This window comes from Bos javanicus, chromosome 6, assembly GCF_032452875.1.
Source record: "Bos javanicus breed banteng chromosome 6, ARS-OSU_banteng_1.0, whole genome shotgun sequence".
NCBI classification, from domain to species: domain Eukaryota; kingdom Metazoa; phylum Chordata; class Mammalia; order Artiodactyla; family Bovidae; genus Bos; species Bos javanicus.
Genome location: NC_083873.1, coordinates 97,926,529 through 97,943,952, shown reverse-complemented (window position 1 = coordinate 97,943,952; position 17,424 = coordinate 97,926,529). Strand labels below are relative to the sequence as shown.

The following is a 17,424-nucleotide window of genomic DNA, read 5'->3' as shown; positions in this document are numbered from 1 at the left end:
GGAGTAAAAGGATGAAAGGGAAGCCACATCAGGATTTCTTACTGCGACCAGCACATCTTGGCTACTAATTGTTGATATGATTGAGTTTCTACAAAGATTTACTTGACAAAAAATATTTTGATGGCTTTAAAAATTGATTTTGAAAGCCTCTGGACTCCAGGGTATAAGCAACACGGTGCAGTGTAGCGAACACTGGCTGGGAGTCAGCAGATGTGGAATCAGCCCGAGCTCCATCACCCCAAGTTTTCTGGACCTCAGCCAGCCCCTTCATTTCCCTGGGCCTTGTTTTTCCTCCATGGTAAACGGTAGGGATTAGATGGGATGATCTTTAATATTCTCCGATTGTATGACTCTAAGCCTCATACAGAACTAACATGATTTTTGTAGCTCTAATGAAGTCCTGAAAAGGGAAGTATATAGCAATATGTCCACAGATACAATCGTAGCATGAATACAATTACTGCTTCAAAAATCACTTTTTTTCTCAATAACTGCCCCCCCCAACCCCCCGGAATGTCTTCTTTCTTTCCCTACTTACAGAACCTACCTTTCTCCACTTACTCCTGACACTTGAATGGCATTGTTCTTGTGCTTTGATTTAGTTTCCGTATTGATTTTTCTGCTATCTCCCTCTGCCTGTCCTCTTCAGAATGTGTGTTTTCTTTTGGAATCCCAGCTGCCCTGAAACCAACTGCCTGGCTAGTGTGCACTGCTGTCTCGCTGCTCTTTTTCGCTTTGCATCTGCCTGTTAGTGCCTTCAGGGATTTTTTTTTTTCTTCTTTTAACATTTTCATTTTTTTATGTTCTGTGATTGGTATTTCTTTGTTCAATTCAGGTTAGAATTGCCCCCACTGTCACTACCTGGAGTAACAAAACTCCTACCGCCCTTCCCAGCCATCCACCTGCAGCCTCTCCCTCTGACACACAGGTATATCCTTCATTATCCCTCTTTGAGCAGAGTTCTGCTCACCTGAATATGTATGTAGTTATGTATCTTCTACCTACCTCGAGTTCCCCACCGCCATCTGTTTGTCTGCTTATTGCAGTTTAGTGCTTTTGGTAGGCAAGAAACAGGTTTTTTTGTGTGTTTTTTTTAGCACAACTTATTTTCTTATCACTCTCCTCTTCCTTGACAGTTCTAAATTGACTCGAACTAGAAAAACATCAACCAGGGTTCTATCAGTGGTTTAAATCTAATTTCACTGAAGATTTTTTCCCTTTTCTTTTCTTCTTTTTTTTTCCCCGTTTTTAGCATTGCAAGAAATGCTAAAGAAGAAGAAAAAAATTCCCATGTGGCATGTATACTTACTTTCCAAAGCATTAGATACGGATGGAATTTAGTAGAGATGGAAAATCCTAGTGACTTTTTATAAATATTATCAATACTATTTTATGAGGCTATAGCATCTCTTGCCATTCATCGCTGTTATTACTTTGGACCTGTCTAATCTTTAAATCACGTACAACGTGTTGCTCAGAAAACATCAGTATGCATAGAGTGTAACTTTTTTTTGCATAAAATTTTTTTAAAATTTCATTTCGGAGATTATAAATCCGTCTGGTAAGATTCTTGGTTCCGAAGGTAATCCTCCTTTTTACCATATTCTCATTGCCTAGGGAGAAAATCCTCCACCTCCAGGCTTCGTAATGCATGGAAATGTTAGTCCAAATGTTGCCGCCGCCCAGCTTCCCACATCTCCAGCTCATGTGCACACCCAGGTACCACCTTATCCACAGCCACAGCGTAAGTAGTGTGACCCCGAAGCCCTGTCACAGCAGCATGTGTTCTCCAGTGTCGTGACGCTTTACCTTGGAGTTCCAAAGCCATGATCAAACCAGTTTTAACAAGTGAATAAAGAGCCATTCAGTGTAGGACTTGAGTCCTTGATGTAGAGAAACTTGGTTTCTCTGAGAGGCGTTCTGAACCAACCTGCCGGGAAACAGCGCCCATGTCACTGCGTTCCAAACAGTGGGTTCTCCCTCCCGTTCCTGAGCCTGCTAGAGAGTCAGTCGTTCCATGATTTTGGCATAAAAAAACAGAATTTTGGAAATTATTTGGTGACATATACTTTTCCTTTAGTCAAGATGATGCAAACCATTTTTGGAAAAATGGCTCCAAGGGATGTTTCTTGTGGTTACCTTCCATTTATTTTTTTTTTTAAGGGATAGACCATATTTTAGAGCAGTTGTAGATTCACAGCAAAATGGAGTGGAAAGTCCAGAAAGTGTCAGTATGCCTCCTGCCTCCGTGCCCAGCCTCCCCCCCGCAGACACCCTGCCCCGCGGTGGCGCGTTGTACAGTCGGTGAGCCTCCGCTGACCGTCATTAGTGCCCAGTGTAGTTTACTTCAGTAGTTTACCTTCAGGCCTTGCACATTCTATGAATCTTCACAAATGTATAAGAATGATGTTTCTCCATTGGCTTTCATTTTTTTTTAAGGAACTATTTATACTTGGAAGGGAAAACATCATCATTATTTTAAAATTTAAACAAAAATGAAAATCTCAAAAGGAGAAAATTATATGACCAACTACTGTAAAACATGAAGATATTGCCTAGCAAAAACTGGTCTTAATGAGGATATTCTGTGCTAATAAGATGTATGTTCTTACTTAACATGAATATAAATTTGATACAGCTTTTCACTCAGTGCTCAGTGTGAAAGTGCTATCTGTCTTCAGAGTAGACTGAGCACAGTTCTGTTAGATTCCCTCTGTGGAGGTTCACATTCTGGGCCTGGTCACTCAAAAGGGTAATGGTATCTTGAGTTCCAGTCTTTGTATTAAAACATTAGTTGACTGCCTGATTCCTTACTAACCAACTTTGTGTACTGTAAGAAATATAATTGTCAGGGATCATAGAGAGTTGCCTGTTAATCTGGAACTGTGCTCAAGCCTGGAGTTTGAGTAGCTTATGATTTTACTAGATGTTGGAGAAGGAGTCTGGTTCACAACAGTAGTGCTCACCCTGCAGTTGTTATGGTGGGAGAGATCTTGAGTGGCTACCAAGGTCCCTTAATTTGCAGTGTAAAGGAGAGTGTGCTTAGGATGTGTCATTCCTGCATGGCTCCATCTGGTGGCTAGTAGATGTCACTGCAGTCTTTTCACAGGCATAGAAGTCCCAGAAAAGGGTCAGTTCTTTGATTTTCATAGCCAGCCGCAATCTGGAAACGGCAAGGTTCAAATATTGGGTCCAGTGACTTTTGATATAGTTAGGGCAGCTGACTATCAAAAGCATGACATTATTTTAAGTGGGTAATGTTTGGTTGTAACTTACTGTTACTAGAAGAATTGAAAATTTCCATAGAGTGAGTTCACTTGGATTTTCCATTGCTGTCTGATTAAATTTGTAACTAATTAAAATTTCTGTTTCTTCTCCTTGGTGTAGCTTATCAACCTGCCCAGCAATATTCCTTCGGAACAGGGGGGTCAGCAATGTATCGACCTCAGCAACCTGTTGCTCCTTCCACCTCAAATGCTTACCCTAACACCCCTTACATTCCTTCTGCTTCTTCCTACTCTGGGCAGTCCCAGCTGTACCCAGCACAGCACCAGGCCCCTCCACCTACCTCCTGCCCTGCCGCCTCTTTCCCTCCTCCCCCTTCCCCTGGAGCTTCCTTCCAGCATGGCGGGCCAGGAGCTCCATCAACGTCTTCAGCTTATGCACTGCCTCCTGGAACAACAGGTACACTGCCTGCTGCCAGTGAGCTGCCTGCATCCCAAAGAACAGGTCTGCGCTTGAAAGGGGTTTGGTTTGGCTCCCCCCACTTTGTTATTTCATGATCACATGGGTGGATGGAGGGGGATTATTTAACTGTAAACTGGGCAACAAGAGGTATTGATTGAATTTTACAACACATGCTATAACTATTTCTCAAAATGTGATTTTCCCATAATAAACTTTAGTTGCTAAGCAAGGAAAGCTTGAGTGCCTTAAAAGAGTAAAGAGTATATAATCTGCTGTTGAATTTAAAATAAGTGGTAAGAAATTAGTTGGCAAGAGACGTGCTGGTTGGAGCTAAATTTAATTGACACTAATTTCTTTACCAGAGTAGACCTGTGCTCTTGTGTTCTTCCTGAACTTTAAATTTTTAAAATTATTTGTGCCTTAAATTCGTTCATAGAGACTAAATAATGTAGGTATACACATTGTGTAATTTTGTTTGTAAAGGTGAGGAAGGATCTCAACATGTGTACTGAAAGGAAAAAAGCAAAAGAATGGAACTCATGACAGAGAATCTCTAAGACAGCAGAAAGTCAGTATACATCAGTATAGGGATTCTCCATTAGGACAGTTCTGTCCTCTCAAACAGTTTAGAAATTTCTAGGCAGTTTACTTGTTGTTAGTGGTCAAGTTCTGCCTGAAATTTTCTAATTAAAATCATAATTTAAAATTATTTTTGTAGTGAAATACACAAATTTTTTTTTATCTCTCACATTGCAATTAAGAATTATGTTCATTTTTCAGAAGTAGGTAACATTATCTTATCTTCATATTAGAATTGTAAAAGAGGCCTATAACGTATGTATTATAAAAAAAGAGATCAGTTAATTGGGATTAAGAACCACTGACATACTAAAGAATACAGGCTTTGGAGTCAGACTTCCTGTGTTTATATCCCAGCTTCACTCTTTTCTAATAGTTACGTGATCTTGAATAAGTTACTTAATGTAAACCTCAGTTTCCTCATAATAAGAGTAGTACATACTCATAAGCTTATGAAAAGGATTGAGTGCATTAATACATTGAAAACGTTTATGGACAGTGACCACAGAGTGAGTTAGCTGTGACTATGCAAAACCTCACTCACAGTTAGAGCTCTGTGCCTTTTGGTAACTGAAATTAGTTTCCCTTGCCGATTATAGTTGACAGCTTTTAACTAGAAGGACAAAACAGGAGTGAGTCTTGCTGTCCCATACCAAAGTTGCTCCTGGAAGTCCAGTATAAATTTTCTCTCTCTTTATCTGCTAAGCAGTAGCTTTAATAACTGAAAACACTTATCATATAATAAGATTTATTAAGGAAGTACTTTTTTCTTGAAGTCTTATGGATCCAGAATTGTACACATTATCTCTTTCTCTCTTTTTTGGTATATATTCAGACTACCAAAAATTCATACAATATGTATCACCCTTTACTGCACAAATAAAATTTATATAATTTTCAATACAGAAAATTCAGATTGATATTTAGAAAGGAGTGTTAGTTCAGTTGTAAAGTTCAAAAAAAAATTTAAACCTGGATAAGTGAAAACAGTATCCGTTCTGAATGGTTGAGTAATAAGAGATGGAGTGAAAGATAGGTTTAAGTAAATCCTCAAGTAAGGAGGTACTGCAGAGAAATGGGGGGTCAAACTCTCATTTACTGAACATACATTGGACATGTACCAGTGCTTGCCATCTTTTTTCTTATTTAGTTCTCATAGCCATGAAAAATAGGAATAATTATTTTTTAAAAAATTGACATGAGGAAGCTTGAGTTTCCTAGGGTTACATAGCATTCTCATGACGGCACGGTCATGATTGTCAAGTTGAGGCACAAACCCAGGTCCCTCGGTCTGCGGAGCCTGTGTCCGTTCTCTACCAGATGGTCTACTGGCACAGCGATAAAGAACCCGCCTGCCAGTGCAAGAGGTGCAGGTTCAGTCCCTGGGTCAGGAAGCGTCCCTGGAGCAAGAAACGGAGACCCACTCTAGTACCCTTGCCTGGAGAATCCCGTGGACAGAGGAGCCTGGCGGGCTACAGTCCGTCACGTCTCAGAGTCAGACGAGACAGCGACTGAGCACACGCTAGTCCTGATGGAAGAGACTGAAATAGCTATCAGTGTTGGAATTACAGGAACATTTAGCATCACTGCTTTAAGTATTTGTTACTTCATCATCTAAATCAACTCTTTGCATGGGTATTTTTTCCCTCCTTGAGCTGAAGTGTGTTCGGCCATGTAAGTATTTGCTTATGTGCAAAGTAACTGTTCTAACCTGGCGAGAAGCAGAGTAACTAATAGGAAGAAGAAGCAATACTCAGTATGTACTAAGCTGGCTGCTGTGTTATCTCTTGCATGTTAATAGTCTCTATATTTTAATTAACAGAGCTTTACCTTATTTTTTGATTTCCTGAAAACTTTGCTTAGGTTATACAGATAATTGTCACTAAAAGTTTTACCTTTGTTCCAGTATATCTTAGATTATTATATCATGGTTTTCTATAGGACTTGGAAATTCAACTGGTAAATTGTTCTTGATAAACACTAGGATTTTCAGACCTCCGTTAGTGAACCACAAGGCGATGTGCCTGCTACTCAGAGAAGCTCATGCTGCCATCATCACGACACTCATTCAGTAAATTCTTACTGAATGCCCATTCAGTCTATGATCAGAATTACTCCAGGCAGAGGTAGGAAGGCAGAAAAGTACGTGCGTGTCTAGTGAATTGCACGTAGCTTTGTTGTCAGTTGGAACATAAAATTTGTATTTGGGCCAAATTTTGGAAATCATTACATTTCAAGGCAAGAAACTTTAGGTACCTGGTTTTTAACCTTTTCAACAGCAGAAAGGAGCATGATAGCCTGCCTTCCTTTCTCCGGCTAATTCTGTTTTACCTTATGTTGTTAGAAAATGACCACAAGGATACGTTCTTTGTCAATTTTAATTCTGAATTTTGTTACCCCTTTTAAAAAACACGACATGCTCAGCTTACAGGGGAAGGGGGAGGTGTGTGGTTAATGAGGATGCTCTTTTCTCTCTGTCTCAGATTATCTTCTAGCTAGAAGTCTCCATGCCATTGGCACTAGTATCTTTTCCACTGAAAATACCTTAACCAGTGCGTAGATGCTACCATTGTGTTCTTCCAGTTATACCTGCAAAGGTTCCCAGGGGAAGCAGGAGTCAGGGATGGATGGGAGCAGCTCCACGTCTCTCTGTGAGGCCGAGCGGTTCTGTGTTCCCCAAAGACCCTGCGGAGGACAGACCCCTACCCCGAGGTGGACAGGGGTCTGCAGTATCCAGTGACATGCCACAGTCGGTTTTTAAGTTAATTTTTTATTAATTTTTTACTGTAGGATTTTGAAAGAGCTCAAATAACATAAAAATAAAATTATAATTCTGCCACCCTTGTATGACCACTGATAATTTAGGTGCATTTATTCACTTCATACATGTATATGCATACATTATACATATGTGTGCATGTATTAAGGTTTTTAATGTAAAATAGACTGTAAATTTACCGTTTTCATCATTTTTAAGTGACATTCAGTGCATTTCCATTGTTGTACAATCATCACTACTAACTGCAGAAGTTTTTCATCATCCCACATTGAAATTGTGCAGCCTTTAAAACTCCTCATTTTCCCAGCCCCTGCTCACCAGTGTTCTACTTTCTGTCTGAATATATTCTACGTACCTCATGTAAGTAGTCATTTTTAGAGGACGTTTTAGAAGACAATTTTGTCTTCTTGTAACTGGCTGTTTCACTGTCTTTAAGATTCATCCATGTTTGTAACATGTATCAGAATTTCCTTCTTAAAGCTGAATAATAATCCAAATCACCAAACAGTTTGCATCTTCAGAGCTTTTAGAGCTGCTGCTGAATTATTTACGGAACGTAGTGGTCCTTCGCTTTACATCCACTCTTATGTACAGGCCACATCTTGTTTGTCCACTGTAAACCTACACACGGGCGTTTCGGCTGTCTGAATAACGCTGCTGTGAACAGGAGGATGCAAATGTTTGCTCAGCTCCTGGTTGCAGTTCTTTTGGGTATATACCCAGAAGTTGAATTGCTGGCTCAAGGAGTAATTCAGTGTTTAATTTTTTTGAGGACCCACCACACTGTTTTCCATAGTGGCGGCACTCCTCTCCGCCTGCACCAGCAGTGCATCAGGGTCGTTTCTCCGTGTGAAGACAGTTGAATTCCTGTGAGTTGTATGTGCCTGTTATGTGCCTTCACCACACGCTTTTGACTGGAGGCTAGGGCCTAGCCCCACCCCGAATACCTGACGACTTTGGAGTTGCTGTCTTAGTTCCAGCCTTCTTTCCTCTTGTCCACTGCCTGAACCTTCGGTTCTTTTAAGGAAGACTTGTGCTAAACAGTCTGCACATCTGTGTGTTCTTACAGAAAAGACAATGTGAGGTGGTTACACAGTCACTGGGCCTGATCCGGTGTATGTTCCCATTCATGGTGTGACCCCAGAAATTACAGTTCCTCCAGAATGCAGGCCTTTGGGGCCTTCCAGATCCAGCAGCAAAGTAGTACCCCCTCTTTAAGGTTGTCTAACGTGCTGATTATGTTTAGCAGTGTAGTGCTGAAGTCTGCACAACAGGGCAGAAACCCTCCCATTTCTTTGTAAAACCCTGCTACTTAAAAAGGGCTTGGACCCGCAGCATTGGCATTTCCTGGGAGCTAGCCCAGACAGTAGACTCTCAGACCCTATGCTGTACCTAGTGAATTAGAATCTGCATTTTTGCAAGGTCCTCAACTGATTTGGATTCAAGCTTTAAATAATGCTAAAATGGACACAGTTACAACATGTTAGGCAGTGCTCTCCTCCCTCCCTGCACCTTGATATTACTGAGCTTCATTGATCAAATGGTAGAGAAACAATCCACGCAAACAGTTGGGGAAATAATGTTATCTTAAGTAGAAAGGAACAAAATTTTCGCTTTAAAGAGACAGCTGGCATAATAAGAGAATATAAGTGTTTAAGAGCTAATTGGGTCTGACACATTTAAATGAAAGAGCTTTGCCCACAAACTGATGACTTTCTTAATTAGATAGAAGCCATTTCATGTGATTTGATTTAAAAATAAGTTTTTTTTTCCCTTACAAAAGTAGTTTGTTCTTTCCTGAGGTTAACAGAGGGAGCAGAAACAATTAGAAAATGAGTTTAGAATGTCTTTGATGATAATACTGTTTAAGTGACTTTTACATTTTGTCTACAGAAAATCAGTCAATGCAAGACCAGGCATCTATATTGGAAGGTGAATTAGTTACAGAATGTATATTTGGAAATCTTCGAATCATTGAATATAATTAATGAATGAACATTCACAATTATGCATGTGAACTTCAAAGCAATGATATCCTAAATCTGACCAGTATCATTTTTAAAATTTGGCTTCTTAATTGAATCAAATCGTAGAACTGATGAAATTAACATAGTGACACAAATGATTTTGAATCATGAAAGTTGTATATTGGATGTAGACAAAAAGACAAGGCTATACCAATATTGTCTTAGATATAAGAAAGATTAGAATGTGATGGGAAAGGCGTGAATGATTAGTTTGTGTATAACCAGAAGTTTAAGAATTTGTTAAGTGGATAGCAACATGTGGTTTAATATTTAGTGACTGCCTCCTGAGTGTTTTGAGGCTCATTTGGCATTCCGTCTCCTAGTCAATGTGTAGAAAAGTAATTCTGTTTTTAAAATCCAGGCAAATGAGTTCATGCTGGCTAGGAGAAAATCTTGTTTTTTAAAAGAAATTTCTATGACATTATGTTCTTTGGTTTGCGAAGCAAGTTTGTTGTGATTTAATATCGTGGATATCAATTGAGCAAAAATAAAATGCCGAAAGAATTTTAATTTGTTTAAAGAAAAATAATTTTTTGCTTTGACATATACACATACACAAAACTCAAACGTAAGAGGATTATGTTGTGATTTAGTAAGTATCCTACTCCTGGCATGTTTTGTTCCTTTTTTCTTTAAAGATAAAGGCAGCTAAGTATTCAATACCTTACGAGTTCTGCTACTGATGTTCATGTCTCACTTTGAGATGACAGGTTTTGGGAGATCTGGGGTGGGGGGAGAAAAATTTACCAAAGATGACAGTAGTTTAATTTTCCATTTGCTGCCAGCCTGGAATTTTTTTGTGTATGTGGCAGTGAAAAAAAAAAAAAATCTTACTACAGATATTTGAATGCACTTTTCTACTTTGAGTTAAGATAATTCTTAACTCAAAGGTAGTAAAACATACTGGTATTGTGCAGTTGGGCTGTTTTTCATTTTTTAACAGCGTTTCTACCATGCGGATGATTTGCGTTTGCTGAATTGCTTGTGTTTAATTGCTTTCTTAGGAAATAGGAGATTGCTACTTTTATTCTTTTTTGTGTGTGTTGAATACATCAGGAACCTTTTTTTTTTTTTTTTTTTAGCAGATTCAGGTGATTTATTTTTTCTTTTTTGGGAGAGAATTGTTTGATCTTTGAAAGTCATGTACCAATATAGACATAAAAGCTTCACTATCCTTAAATTTAGCACAGCTATTTCCCTTTAAAAGGAGTAATATCAAGATATCCTGCTTTCTAAGCCAGGGCCCTGTGATTGATTACCAGAGGGTTCGATAATGAGTTTGTGAATCCAGGGCTACACAGTGATCCCAGCAGCTCAGCTGGTAAGACTTTTGTGACAGTTATCTCAGGGTGAAGGTAGAATTTGAAGGTATTATATGATGATACAATTTAGTTTTCTCTTTCCAGGATTCTAAAGGAAAATGCTCTCTATTATCTGTTACAGGTCCTCAGAATGGTTGGAATGATCCGCCAGCTTTGAACAGAGGACCCAAGAAGAAGAAGGTACTGGAAAAAGATGTCTATTCAGTTGCCCCCAGATGTGCTCTCAGTCATGTAGCCACTGAAGCACACTACACTCACTGTCCTTTAAAGGCAGAGCTTACTGACTGCTGTACTTAATGCGTGTATTTTAACTTTCATCTTCTAATCCATGAAGGGAAGGAAAATACAGGACAGTACAGTGGTATGAATTAAACCCCTTTTAGAAGACAAGATATGTAAATTCCCAATGTCTGTTTCAAAGAGTAGGAAACAAAATTTCAGGTTACTCAAATGAATTTCTTTTTTAGGAGTTACTTTGGTTTTGGGTCCCAGCAGTAATCATGAATTCGTAATTATATTTTGGACTATTTTTATCTATCACATATGATATGAAAAGAAATAGCCTTGTTAGCTGAGCATCATTTAGAGCATAGCATAAGGTTCTTCTTTTATCGCAAGCCATTTTCTCCTTTTTTTTTCTTTACTCCTAGTGATTTCTGTCCCCCAAGTACAGTAATGAGAGGCCAGAACATAAAATTGGGAGATACTAAATGAACAGAATCCCCCAAATTATGTCAGTGATACTCAGAAACTTAGTCTACTACTCTGAGTGTGATTGATCACTAAGTTAGGTATCACTTAATGGTCTCGGCAAAGGGTATTATATCTGATCACTTGACACACACACACACACACACATTTTTGGCATTTCTTATCCCAGTATAGCTAAATACAATTCTCCATCCTCTTTCAACAATGCCATGGTTCTGGCCCATTATGGGATGAGTGTGGAAGGCAAAGGGGAGAGGCTGAGAGATCCAGGTTTGAGTCTCCAACCCCCTTAGCCAGATTAGCTTTACTTCTACGTTTCACTCTAGGATTCTGCATAAAAATCCATTTTCAAAAGTATTCTACTGTTACTAAAAAAGTTTTTAGCCACAGAATGATCTAACTCCCTTATTCATTTTTTAAAATTGAAGTATAGTTGATTCACAGTGTTGTTAATTACTGCTGTATAGCAAAGTTTAATTCAGTTACACATACGTATGTTCTTTTCCATTATGGTTTATCATAAGATGCAGAATATATTTCTCTGTGCCGTACAGTAGGCCCCTGTTATTTATCCATTCTATATATAAAAGTTCACATCTGCTCGCCCCAGGTCCCACTCCATCCCTCACTCAGCCCCCTGCCCCTTGGTAACCACCGGTCTGTTCTGTGTCCATGGTTCTGTTTCATAAGTAAGTTCGTTTGTGTCATAGTTTAGAGTCTACGTGTAAGTGATGTCACATGGTATTTGCTTTCTCTTTCTCACTTAACTTCACTCAGTATGATAATCTCTAGTTACATTCATGTTGCTGCAGATGGCTAACTCCTGCATTTAAAGCTGAGGAAATGTTGTTATACCATTTTTTTCTTACTCTCGGTGCCTTTTGTGTCCATCTTTTAAAAGATGCCTGAGAACTTTACGCCTCCTGTTCCCATCACATCACCAATCATGAACCCCTTGGGTGACCCCCAGTCTCAGATGCTGCAGCAGCAGCCTTCAGCACCAGTACCGCTGTCCAGCCAAGCTCCGTTCCCACAGCCACACCTCGCCGGTGGCCAGCCCTTCCGTGGCATCCAGCAGCCCCTCAGTCAACCAGGCATGCCTCCGTCGTTTTCAAAGCCCAATATCGAAGGTGCCCCTGGGGCTCCCATTGGAAATACCATGCAGGTAACAGTGAATCTGTGGAAGTGGGAGATGGCTCTATTTCAGTGTGTTTTTTCAAGATGTTAACTTTTATGGTTATACCTTTATTACTATCTCAGTTTGATTTCAATTTAGACAACTTAGGTAAAAAAGAACTTTTTTTTTAAGATCACACATGTACAGTATTTTCCAGTGACGTGGCCATATGTGAACGTTCTAGAAAGGGCTTATGTATTTACTAGTATATGTTAACAGTAACTTTGCAATTGCAGTATTTCATTTCATCTGCTCAGTAGCCACAATTTAAGATCAGTTGAATCCATATTGGCATCCAAGGCTGCTCAGCAGAAGCTGTTTCCAAAGGGTTTTTTCCTTTAAAATGTAAAATAAAAATATAATGACTTTGATCTTTTCTTGTATGTGTGTAAGAGCTAATAATATAGCTATATCCTTGGAGAGAGATATCAGTTCATACTTGCTTTTCACATACAAGCAGCTAGTTGGCAGGGCTCTCAGTAATGAAAAAATCTTATCAGGTTTCCATGTAACTGACTTAGGCATAAAAGGTAATCTTGATCTATTCATGAAAAATAAAGAGGTTGGGTCACAGTTCAACATAAGAAGATGAAATATCCTGCCCAAGTATATAAAACTAGTTCTTCTGTCATTGTCTTTGACTCATTGAAGTCAAATTTATAAAGATTGTGTCTACCATAAGAGTATGTTTTGCTGTTAAGAGAGTTCTTAGATATTAACAGTATTATTATAAACTCCAGTGTTCTGATGGAGGTGGGAGGACCTGCTTCTTTTCACAAGAAGATATACTTAATATGCATTGTTAGTTTCCATGATTACAAGTCTGTGCCATTTGTGAAGCCATTCATTTGTGTTGGGACCTGGGAGTTCGTGCTACACTCGTCTGGACCGGAACTTCAGTTACCATGGAGAGGGAGAGCGCCATGGATGTGTGTGGTTCAGCCAGGCCATGATACCCAGCTCCCTGTCCACTTGGATGTTTCTGAGGCCCTTCACGCTTAGTATATCCAAAGTCCAATTCATAGTCCTCCTCCCAAACCTAGTTGTCTTTTGGTGTGTCTTGTTTCAATTAATGCCACCATAATCCTTTCCATTAATCCAGCCAGAAACCTGGGCATCTTTATACTCTGTATCCTTTAACCTGTTTTCAGATCTATCCCCACATCTTGTTGTTATTACTGTAAAGTCTCTCTCCCCTCCCTTCTCTGTGTTTCCAGTCTAGTCCATGCTACCTTTGTCTCCATTCTCCAGCAGTACAGGAGCCTCTCACTGGTCTGCCAGCATCTGCTATGACCCACCTCTTCTCTGGTCTTAGCTCATCGTTGCTTAACATGTTACCACAGCCCACTGTTCTCAGGATAAGGACCAACATTTTTCATATTACCTGGACGCTCCCAGCTCCTACTCCTCTTTGCTGTCTTCTGCTCCCGCCAAGCTGACCTCCTTTCAGTCCCTGTATCGTCATCTTTCCTGTGTACTTGTTCTTCTGTCTGGAATGCACTTTTTCCCCTGTTTAACTCCTACTTAACCTTCTGATACAACTTCCTTAAAGAGCCTTCCCCTCAATTAAATCGCAGTTATATTGTCTGTTGGTTCCAGTGATGTGAACTTAACCACAGTTGCTGTTTCACATACATTTATGACATTTTTAAACTTTACCTCCTGCTAGCCTGTAAACTCCCTGAGAGATAAGATTATTTCTGTGTTGATTCATTAGTGCCTAGTACATAATTGCCTAATATTTTCTACGAATGAATATAATCAATCAAAACTTGAAGCACTTACACATTCCTTCTTTGTTTATCCATCTTATGCATTCAGTTAGGTCATAGTCTCTTCTAACCTTTGATTTAATCTCACAGTTTGATAAAAGACCAGTTAACGAACCTCCAAGACTGTTGGAATAAACAAGAAGGAGCCAACAAGCAAAGAATGCAAGACTGTTGGAATAAACAAGGAGCCGACAAGCAAAGCAAGCAGTCACCCCCACCAGCCAGCTTCATAAATGCCTGGTTCTTTGTTTCTTACTGGCATGGTCCTCTTGCCCATCAGTTATATACAATCATGATCAACATATGTTCCATGATTAAACAAATACTTTATACGCAACCTGTTTTTGAAAATAGAAGCTGTAGGAAGACTGCCTGTATCTTCTATTGAATATCTGATTTTTCTGTTTGCTTATCCCAGGTGATTCCACACGTTCATTTTTGGTTTGATTTTGAATAGCCTATCTATAATTAGTTGTTTGCTCTTTATGACAGATTCAGGACTTTGTATACAGGTAGTTTCTGGTCATTTCTGCTCATTTTAATGGTATTATTTCTTCCAGCATGTGCAATCTTTGCCAACAGAAAAAATTACCAAGAAGCCTATTCCAGATGAACACCTCATTCTAAAGACCACGTTCGAGGATCTTATTCAGCGCTGCCTCTCTTCAGCCACAGATCCTGTATGTGTTTTTTATTTTGTTTAATTAAAAGATTCCATTATGGAGCTCTTTTATATTTATTGCTTAAAGTCTTACAAGATGTATTTTGAAAGTTTTTACAAAAGTAGTAAAGCTAGCATTTATTATGGTTTGCTTTACATATAAAAGCGTTCTCAGTTGCTTTTTACATATAACTTTATATAATCCTTAAACCAACTGCATGGAGGTAGGTTTGTCATATTTATTTACAGATGAGGAAGTTAAGGCACAAAATAGCTATAATCCAGGCAGAGCCAGCATTCAGACCTAGTCTGGCTCCAGAATTCATGTTCTCAACCCCTGAGCTGCACTGCCTCATCGGCAGACATCACATCTGGCACAAGAATAGGGCAGAATGCTAAAATACAAGAAACTCAGACTTGGGGTTTCTTTCAGAGTGTATGTCTAAAGGTTTTAGAAGTAGGGACTTCCCTGGCAGTCTAGTGGTTCAGACTTTGCCTTCCAATGCGAGGGATGCAGGTTCAATCCCTGGTCGGGGAGCTAAGATCGCACATGCTTCATGGCCAAATAAACAGAACGTGAAACAGAAGCAGTATTATAACAAACTCGATAAAGACTTTTAATATGGTCCACATCAAAACATCTTTTTTAAAAAAAGCTTTTAAAAATAGACAATCTTTAACTTTGCAGAGTCCTTAACAGTTCAGTGTTTTAGATATTGGAATCATATTCATAGTCAAAGCGACTGATGTGACTTAGTTTATTAGAGGATGTCTGGGTATTGGCAACAACAAAAATTCCACAAAGCCAGTCTTGTTCGAGATGAAATTTCAGTTTCTGCCAACAAGCATAATGTTTAGTCACTGGCCAGTTGTCTGCTTGCAAACACAGCCTCTGGAGTTTGCTGTTTCATCAGACTTTGAGTATTAATATGTGCCGCCTTCTGCTAGTCTTTTGAAAAGCAGTTCGCTGTACGGACAGTATCAGGAGGGCAAAGGCAGGGGAAAGTTAACATAAACCTTAGCCCCTGGCATTCTGGGAGTGATAGAAGGACCAGGCAAGGAACAGAGAACGGGTGAAGCTGATAAACAGGCAGGTGTGTACTGTCTCCTGGCACACCTCTAAACAGAGAGGTCACCATCATGCAGAGTAGAGCAGTCCTAATGGGAGAACTTCAGTCTCCCTTCAGGCATGAGTCAGTGTGAATAGAAGCTGGCAGGACGCATAGGGCACGGCCTCGCTTAGTACACTTTTGTTGAACTTCAGCTCCTCCAGGTCACAGTATCTGTCACCTCCTTTCTCGTGACCCAGGACCAGGCAGAAGATAAAGACAGACTGTTCCTGTCAGTATTTGAGGAAGAAGTTCTGACACTGCCCAGGACTTTGAACCGTCCACAAAAGTCCATTTTAATGCAGTACTCGAAATCATGTTTATGGTTTCGCTTTGTTCTTATTTTCACTTCAGTTCAGTCCAAATGACACAAAGTCACGTTACAGCACGGCTTGGTTTGTAAGGCTGTCCTTGATGGCTTCAGCCTTTCCTCCCTCCTCTTCTGACATACGGACGTGCCTTCCTCAAACACAGCAAGACGGCGTCAGCATCGGAGGTTTTGTAGCTGCCCCTTCTACCCAGGGCTCTTCCCCAAAGAATGGCAGGGCTCCTGCTCTCTTGTTCCCAGTGCCAGCTCAGGTGTTCCGTGAGCCACCCGGACTTTCTCAGCACCTCGTGCTGCCAACACTGCCCACACCCTCACCCCGCGACCTTTCTTCATGCTGCTCGTCACCATCTGACCGCAGCGTATTGTTTAGTTATCTTTTTCCCACCCAATAGAATATGAGCTCCGTGAGACACAAAACCATCCCCAGCATGGCACACAGTAGGCATTCAATAAATACTGAAAAATAGTATCACTTCTAGGCATAATGTAGGTCATTAAGTTAATCACAGTATGATTTTAAACTTTGAGACTAGTTTTCCCTCACTATACTGAGTGCTGGAGAAGGGTAGGAGGACTCATTTAATTTAAGAACTCTTTTTTAACACTTCCCTCTTAATAATCTTAAGATGTCAGAAGATAATTTTCTCCTTTTTCTTCTTTTGGTGTTTTAAAGGCCCAGAATAAGATAGGATTAAATGTACCAAATGTGATTGAGTGTATTCTTGAGGTTAAAAAAAGACCCCACAGTTCACCCATATGTTTGCTTCCTGGCTGCCGTAATATTCTTATGTAATGCACAGTGACTGTTAGGCCTCCTTTTCTGTAGTGCAGGGCCCATTGCTGCCTCCAGGTGGCCCTTGCTGTTGCTTGTGGACGTAGTGTCGTTGGACACACACACCTCAAGTGTGTCACAGAGCCCCTGAGATCCAGCCAGAGTCCCCTTGTGCACACCTCTGGCCCTGCCTGCCTCGATAGATAACTGTTCTCTGTTCTAATCATCTGTTCAAGTTCCTTGGTGTAAGGTATTGGCATTTCTTTATAAAACAAAGCTGTTCAACACCATGATTATAAGCTTTAGTGAAATGAGATGGGGTAAGTTCTTGGGATAAAAGTTATTGTTCAAATATAGCATCTCTGGTTTTTTTCTCTTCTGCAGCAAACCAAGAGGAAGCTAGATGATGCCAGCAAACGTTTGGAGTTTCTGTATGATAAACTTAGGGAACAGACGGTAAGTTCGTGGAAAAGAAGGGTTTATGATAAACATTTATTCCT

General features: G+C 39.9%; 1 protein-coding gene across 31 annotated transcripts in view; it reads left to right on the top strand.

Annotated features, from left to right (window-relative positions):
• SEC31A (SEC31 homolog A, COPII coat complex component) overlaps positions 1-17,424 on the top strand; it is a 60,033-nt gene that overhangs the window by 40,427 nt on the left and 2,182 nt on the right. For 6 of the 31 annotated variants that reach the window (XM_061420614.1, XM_061420620.1, XM_061420613.1 and 3 more), the window contains 8 exons: positions 836-928; positions 1,618-1,744; positions 3,388-3,729; positions 8,939-8,977; positions 10,516-10,574; positions 12,007-12,270; positions 14,615-14,734; positions 17,309-17,380. In XM_061420614.1, coding sequence (XP_061276598.1) covers positions 836-928; positions 1,618-1,744; positions 3,388-3,729; positions 8,939-8,977; positions 10,516-10,574; positions 12,007-12,270; positions 14,615-14,734; positions 17,309-17,380 — 1,116 coding nt within the window. The remainder of the gene's footprint in view (positions 1-835; positions 929-1,617; positions 1,745-3,387; positions 3,730-8,938; positions 8,978-10,515; positions 10,575-12,006; positions 12,271-14,614; positions 14,735-17,308; positions 17,381-17,424) is intronic. The other 25 variants (XM_061420646.1, XM_061420637.1, XM_061420627.1 and 22 more) reach the window with 9 other exon arrangements.